Source organism: Borostomias antarcticus (genome assembly GCF_949987555.1).
Source record: "Borostomias antarcticus genome assembly, chromosome: 5".
NCBI lineage: Eukaryota > Metazoa > Chordata > Actinopteri > Stomiiformes > Stomiidae > Borostomias > Borostomias antarcticus.
In genome coordinates, this window is record NC_140238.1 from 11,649,226 (window position 1) to 11,657,425 (window position 8,200).

Consider the following 8,200-nt stretch of genomic DNA (forward strand, 5'->3'; position numbering starts at 1 on the left):
GAAACAGATCCCAATTCCAGCAGGAATGGCCTGGTTTTTCCTCATCCAAAATAGGCTCCCCCCCTCCACCAATGCAGCATGCATGCCTTGCCTTTGCTCTCTCATTTGGTGTCGGTTCCCTCTAGACAGCAATGAAGAGTGACGAAAGCCACCCCCCCCCCCCTCATATCAAGGAGGAACTCTACATGTTTTGACGTCCGTTCAGGGTGGTTGTTACACACAGGCCTTCTGGCTTTTGTAACAGGGCGGCCTCGGACACGGAGCGGCATCAGCTGCTGAATAATGGGGGAGCCGTGTGAGGGTGAAAGCTGTTCTCTGAGCTTCTGCTCCCACAAAGATGACAGTGCTCTCATTTGTCATCCCTAGTTCTGAATGGGATCTGTGGAGCTCTGGCTTTCTCCTCTACTCTCTTGACCTTGGTGGTGATTGCTTTAGTTAGGGTGTCACTGATCAACGGGTGACTGGCCTGAGCCATGTTCACATCACCTACATCGCATGGATGTTTTACACTAGCCGACCATCATTCAAGATTGCCGTCTGCACCGACAGTAACACCCCCCCGATCGCAGGGGGCGCAAGTTCGAAGCAGCTGGTGGCAGTGCCTCACATCTACAGTACGATCCCTCCTCTCTCTCCTGAGCTTGTGAGGAGGGGGCGGAAAATTCGGGCTCCTCCTTTCACCTCTCGCCATTTCTGTCCTGATCTGACGGCATTGTCAGCCCCGCCCCCGTCAGTGGGGCAGGCGCTCTTTGGTAAGATGAGACAGACCTCGGACCGTCATTGACGGTGTTCTATCTCCTCCTCCGACTCCCCTCCCTAAGCCTACTCCCTAAGCTCTCGCTGATAGTCAAGCGACTGGCTTACTGTAGTTTGGCTCTGTGGCTGTGTAGGGGAGGGGCTGAGTCGGTGAGTGAGAAGGAACAGCTCCAGCACTCCGCTGGAGCAGATAAGGTTTTGGGTCACACACGGTATGGTTTTATCACAGTGACCTAACCAACAACGCTTCCCTAGAATGTATATATATACATGTACATAGGCCTATGCATACATACATACACATCTAGCTTCCGACCCCCACGGGTCTTATCAAAGGCAATTCGGTCCTGTGTCCCGCACAGGTTTACCTTTAACACTAACAAAACCCCGATCTCTCACGGGCCTTCTTAAGGAGCCGCCTGGTCCTTAGAAGAGAACCACCCACCGATCAAGTCGCGTGGGCGTGCAAACCCAGGATGTGGAACCCCTGTGGGTCTACCTTAAGAAAGTCTTAAGGGCATCCTCCACAGTCTCTCATGTGGAAGGATCCCCAGGATGTGGAAATCCTGCAGGTCTACTTTAAGAAAGTCTTAAAGGGCATCCTCCACAGTCTCCCATGTGGAAGGATCCCCAGGATGTAAATCCTGCGGGTCTACCTTAAGAAAGCCTTAAGGGGCATCCTCCACAGTCTCTCATGTGGAAGGAACTACTCATGTGGAAGGAACTACTGGTTTGTGCACACCATACATATAGGGAAAAGCTTCCCAAAACAAGACAAGACAAGACATTCAAACATAAGACATGTAGGCATACATGTAGACATACATTTACATCCAGCACTGGTAGTTTTACAGTACGTGTTGAGAGACTATGTGTGGTATAGTTGAGATTTATTGATTCGTTTTTATGATCGGGATACCGAACCCACTCACCCAGTTGGGTCTGATTCTCTGTCCGGGGTCGTTCAGATCACAGCTGCACTGCCAGGCACCTCCCTTGGCTGTAGCCGTCTGCTTTGGCTGACAACCAGTCTTGGACTTGTTAGGGTTTGATGTCCGATCCGGGTCACGGCACCAATTGTTGACTCTCGTTGTCTTTTATTATTATTAAGCTCTGTGTTGTGTTTTGATTTCAATAAAAGACGGCCCCCAATCTCTCACAATACCACACAGTCCAGTGTCTCCTTGTTCTGATGTATTCCAAATGAATCTCTCCAACACGGGATTTGAGCCTCAAGCAAAAGCATTTTTATTCCAAAAGGTTTGACATACAAAAGACGATGGCTTAGTCTAATGTACAGTTGACCTCTCTGTATGATGTCTGGACTCAAATCAAAGCATTGGTCTTGTTGCAACGTTCTTATGTGGTTTGAGTGCCCCCCCCCTCGTCTCTTCTCCGATAAGACTGTCTTTCTGGTCTCTTCTCTGGCCTTGTTTTATCAAGTTAACCTACGCCGCCTTGGCACTAACCACAACAATTGCTGTTTGGCACAGAGTGTACCAGCCATGGAATGTCATCTTTATCTCATAAGTCTATGGAAGAGGGACACCATTTCTTACAGAAAGCTCCAGCTCCAGCCATTCTCAGAGGTCAATCATTATAATTTAGAAATAGCTAACAGGATCAGATTAAAAGGCATTTCTCTGAAAATCAACCAATATTCAACAGGTCTATGCTATTCAGATTACTGTTCTGGGGTCTTTGGTATTCAGATTACTGTTCCAGGGTCTGTGGTATTCTATAAGACCATGATTTGGTCCTAACTCCTGCCATGCTGTTTCTTTCAAGAAAGTAGTTCAATCAGAATTTCACCAAGAAACTAGGACAATGATTTTTATCAAGAAAGTAGTTATATAATTCAGTATTTCACCAAGAAAGTAGTATAATCTTGCTTCTTCCAATTTAAAAAACCTTTCAAAAATCAGCTGATGCAGATAGTAATTCATGCTTTTATTTCATCAAGACTTGCTTGCTGCCATTCTTTTTATACTGTAACATTACGTGTAGTCATCAGTCTCACACCAACAGTTAGTTCAAAATTCAGCAGCTAGACTCCTCACAAGAAGAGAAGCCATTTTACCCCATTAGCCTCCCTTCATTGGCTTCCAATTTATTTTAGGATTTTAAGATTGATTACTTATAAGGCAAGACATGGTCTGGTATGTCTGACCTTCTAATTCCTTACATCATCTAAAAGAAAAAGCCTTGCTCACTGTTCAGGAGTCCAGGTTAAAATCTAAAGGCGATCCAGCTTTTTCTCTGAGCACTCCTAGGCTCTGGAACAGTCTGCCAGAAGATATTAGACCAGCTAATTTTTATCTTCCTTTAAGTAAGCACTTTGGCTCAACCCCTATTGTTTTTAAATATGCTATAGAGATAAAGGTGACTTGACTTTAAATCTCTTCTGATTTTTTTTTATAGACTTGCATTTAATTTGTGTCATCTTTCCTGCATAGTATTTGTTGTACTTATTATGTTAATTTAGTATTCCTTTTGTTTCTTTACTTCTGTCTTACCCCACATCATTTACATCATGCTTAGTTCACCAAGTCAGTGCATCTGACAATTCAGTTTATATGCCCTTTTTTGCATTTTGTTTTATATGACCTTTTATGTGTTTCTTGCACGTCGTCTTAATAATTTTAATGTCACACGTAAAGCACTTTGAATTGCCTTGTTGCTGAAACGTGCTATACACTTGGCTTGCCTTACAGGCTGCAGTTGTGTGCAGTTGCGAGTTTCCATGCGTATAGGCTAATGGTGACATCTACATGAATCACACAAGGGTTTCCACTCCATAAATGTTCAGGTTGTTTGCAACTCAAGAGGTGACATCACTCATGTACTAGAAATATGCAAATCACCCTGGTGCAGTGTATGATTCATTCATATTAGAACATGATTCTCTTCCTACTGTCTTCCAGAGAGACACTCTGGACAAAAAGCTACAGCTGTTTAGTGTAATTTTTTCTAAATTGGATCATCTTGTCATCTTGTCTTTTTCTTATGTAAGCACTTTGTACTGCATTTCCAACCTTTGCTGTAATTTTTACACTGCTGAAATGCCAAATTTCTATCTATCTATCTATCTATCTATCTATCTATCTATCTTTACTTGCCACACAACAAGTGACACACAAACACACGTGAGTGAGAGGTAACAGAGCACACACAACATACTGTACTGTACACACACATCTTCAGCAGTCGCCGGTGGAATTTGTTCTCTGCATTTCTCCCATCTAAGCTGTCCTCCAGGGGCAGCCAGAAGCAGTGGGCAGCCAACGTTAATGTTGCCCAGGGACCAGGTCCATGTGCTCAGTCCAAGTCCTGGTCAGGGACAGGACTGAGGAGCGATCTGATCCTTTGCATGTTTGGTTTACTCGAGCGAGATAGTGAAAAGTTATCCTGGATTTGTTGAACTAGCTTCGTAGTACAGGACCCAGGTCCCAATCAGAAATCAGCACACCTGGGGCTGATCAGCTCCCTACACTACCAGAGCCACGCTGACCTGCCAGTCGCTGCTTTTTTTTTGTCTCATCCCCGTCTTGTCTTTTACCCCCAAGGAACCCTCTCGGGCCTCCCTGGAAACCCGCTCCCCTCGTGTCTCCCTGGAAAGCCCCTCAGACTGAACCCCCTGGACTCGACCCTTGCACGCGCTCACGGACTACCCCTCCGGATCTCGGACATTGTTCTGCCACTCGAACACGCACATAATCCAACACTCCACCAGCCACTTAGGGGGCGATCACACCTGGGAAAGACGCTAGAAACGAGACGCTAATAAAACCATTGATTTCCTATGATACGACGCGTCTGACTGGCGTTCCGGCGTCAGTTTTGACGCGCGTTTGTAGACGCTGAATAAAAAAAAAAGTTGAACTATTTTCAACTTTTGAACGTCAGGCGCAAGAAGCGCCATTTTGTCATCTTCATATTTGGCCCAGGCGTTTCAAGCGTTCAAGCGTCTTTGAAGTGTCCGCGTTTCTAGCGTCTTTTCCAGGTGTGATCGCCCCCTTACATACTGTACTACACCACGCCTGGTAAACTCCACCGACACTTAGTTCTACACCGCACCCACTCATAGCTAGTTACACACGCCACATACACCAAGCCAGCGCACCATACACCTTCCCACAAAGCCAGTGATGCAGTGCATGCAACACCTCAAAAGCGCCGTTGTAACTTCTGCCAACAAACAGAGGTGCTGTGTGCAGGGCTGGACTGGGACAAAAAATCGGCCCTGGCATTTTTGGCCCAGACCGGCCCACCACAATCGGTCGGACACCACCCATCAGTACGAAATCCTTGCGGCCCCTTTAAATATGCAATACCACCATACTATTTCCCCAAACCACTACAAAGATGAGTAAGTTCCGTGGACAAGTGTACCAGTGCAAATGGACGAGTGTACTCACTCACTCTTGACTCCCTGGTGGTCAGACGTGGCCGTGGAGTACACAATCTCCATACTCAAGTAACAGTTACAGTAGAAGTACAAGAAATTGTCAAAGAAAAAGCTCTGATAGAAGTCAAAGTATAATTTCAAATTATTTATTAAATTATTATTATTATTATTCAAATGTAAGTATAGAAATATATGTACAAAGTATACAAGTAACTCAAAATGTTGCCTGTGAACTCCACTGGGCTGAAAAGATCTCCTCAAACAAGGCAACCTTTAAAAGAGTGAGAGGGAGAGACAAAGAGAGAAAGGTGAGAATGATAATTGATGGAGTTAAATGATCACAGTACTGGTCCAGTATCTTCAATTGAGAACAATGTAGAGCAGGGGTGTCAAAGTCAAATGGACGGAGGGCCAAATAAAAAATTTAGCTACAAGCCGAGGGCCGGACTGTTCGAATGTTCATTGAAAATTTTTTAAATGACGCATATAGTCTAGTGAACCTAATTGAACCTACTGAAAACCTAACAAATATATTCCAATATGATCAGATAAATAAAGCAATATTTTCTTATGGCTCTGTCAGTAATCTTTAATTTTCAACAGACACAAAAGACAAATTTCCTTTATATAAAAATCCCCATAACATGAACATTAAATGAAAGAAACCGGTATTCAAGGCACCATCAGTAGCCTATATTTTCTATTTTAGCAAAAGTGGGCTAAATTTACTTCAAAGAAAAAAACAATAATAGCAATTTTCTATCATCCACTCAACTGAAATATTTTTAAAATATAATTGGATTGAAATACAATAAAATAAAGTGCAAAAATCTATTAATCAAAAACAACACTTTGTTTAAGGAGAAGTAACATGCAGTGAAAACAAATATTAAACTTTAACTTTTAAACTTGAACTGAGTAAAAACTCTAAATATGTGATTGCACAGTAATGTTCACTTGTTTGAGGTTGAGGGTGATACTTGGTGGTGTCCCATCTTTTCCACAAGTTCATCAATGTTCGGGGTAAGGCTCTGAGCTGAGGAAATCCTCAGAATTGAGTGGAGGTGTTCAGCAGTAAGTCGACTTCTGTGTGATGTTTTGTTCAGGTTCATCAAAGAAAACAGTTGTTCACACAGGTATGTGCTGCCAAACATAGACAACGTTTGAGCAGCCTGGATGCGCAGCTGGGGCATTGTGTCGGGGAGGAAACGGGCGAACTCCGCAGCACCCACTGCCGCATATTTTGCCCTCAGTGCATCATTGCATTGGAGGTCAATCAACTCCATTTGGAGGTTTGGTGGTGAGCTTTCCACGTCAACAGCAAATGGGTTACCGAGCAGTTCCAACCTGCTTTTTTGTGCTTCAAAGTCAGCAAATCGGCGTCGAAAGTCAGCGGCAAGCATACCTATTTTATCAGCCAACTGTGCGCTCGGGAACGCACTGGTAGAGAGCTTCTCTTTCATGGTCTGGCAGCTGGGAAAGTGGCTCAAATTTTCTTTCCGCATCTGCGTCTCCCACAGAGTCAGTTTGGTTTTAAATGCCTTCACTGTACTGTACATATCAGAGATGACACGATCCCGACCCTGCAGCTGCAAGTTCATTGCATTCAGATGACTCGTAATGTCACACAGAAAAGCCATTTCACACAGAAACATTTCGTCTCGGAGTTGTGTTGTGTCTTTCCCTTTGCTGTCCAAGAACAGACAAATCTCCTCACGAAGCTCGAAACATCTTTGAAGCACCTTTCCCTGGCTTAGCCATCGCACCTCTGTGTGATAAGGCAAATCACCATGCTCCGTTTCTAACTCCGTCAGAAATGCCTTGAACTGGCGGTGATTCAAACCTTTGGCTCTGATAAAGTTAACTGTGCGCGTGATGATGCTCATTACATGCTCCATTTTCAAGGCTTTACCGCACAACGCTTCCTGGTGTATGATACAATGATAAGCTGTCAGCTCACCTGTCGCGTTTTCCTCTTGCATCTTTTCCCGTATCTTCGCCACCAGTCCGCTCCTGTGTCCACACATCGCAGGTGCTCCGTCGGTTGTCAAACCCACGAGTTTTTCCCAAGGCAGCTCCATCTCATTTACACATCTTGACACCTCTTCATACAAATCATGCCCCGTAGTTGTGCCATGCATAGGACGTAAAGCCAAAAACTCCTCTGTCACGCTTAGGCTGGAGTCCACTCCGCGGATGAAAATTGACAACTGGGCAATGTCAGAAATGTCGGTGCTCTCATCCACAGCCAAGGAATATGCAATGAAATCTTTTCCCTTTTTCACAAGCTGCTCTTTTAGATTGATGGACAACTGGTCTACTCTCTCGGCAATGGTGTTTCTGCTCAGACTCACATTTAAAAAGAGTTGCCTTTTTTCTGGGCAAACTTCGTCACAAACTTTAATCATGCAGTTTTTGATGAAATCCCCCTCCGTAAATGGCCGGGCTGATTTAGCGATCTCTTCTGCCAAAATAAAACTGGCCTTGACAGCAGCCTGGCCTTGTGATTTGGCTTTTTTGAACAGAGCCTGTCGAGATTTGAGGCCTCGTTTTAATTCCTCTGCCTTTTGTAACCTTTGTTCCATGTCCATATTCTTGTTTTTGTCCGCGTGTTTCGTTTCATAATGTCGTCTCAGATTATACTCTTTCAGTACCGCCACACTTTCTCCACACAGAAGACACACAGGTTTTCCAGCTACCTCCGTGAACATATACTCCGACTCCCACCTTGTTTGAAACCCCCGGTTCTCAGTGTCCACCTTCCGTTTTGCCATTTTTGATGGGTATCTGAAAGTTAATTTTACTGTGATGCTGACGACTGCTGTGCCAATAAATATTGAAATGAAGCAGCCTACTGCTCGGTGCGTCACCGTTGCATTGTGGGAAATGTAGTATTGGTGCGTGTAAAAGATCTGCGGGCTGCCGGCTTGCTGCGGTCTGCGGGCCGGTTCTAATAATAAATCAAGATCATCCCAGGGGCCGTAAAAAACCTTCTCGCGGGCCGGATGTGGCCCGCGGGCCTTGACTCTGACATAT

The 8,200-nt window shown here is 44.7% G+C and overlaps 1 protein-coding gene across 1 annotated transcript; it reads right to left on the reverse strand.

The window, feature by feature from the left end:
* Positions 1-6,117: 6,117 nt before the first annotated feature.
* LOC311309578 (general transcription factor II-I repeat domain-containing protein 2) lies at positions 6,118-7,938 on the reverse strand (the record flags this gene model as incomplete). The annotated part of the gene is made up of 1 exon (XM_084438908.1): positions 6,118-7,938. The coding sequence occupies one exon, from the start codon at positions 7,936-7,938 to the stop codon at positions 6,118-6,120; it is 1,821 nt and encodes a 606-aa protein (XP_084295034.1).
* Positions 7,939-8,200: the final 262 nt, after the last annotated feature.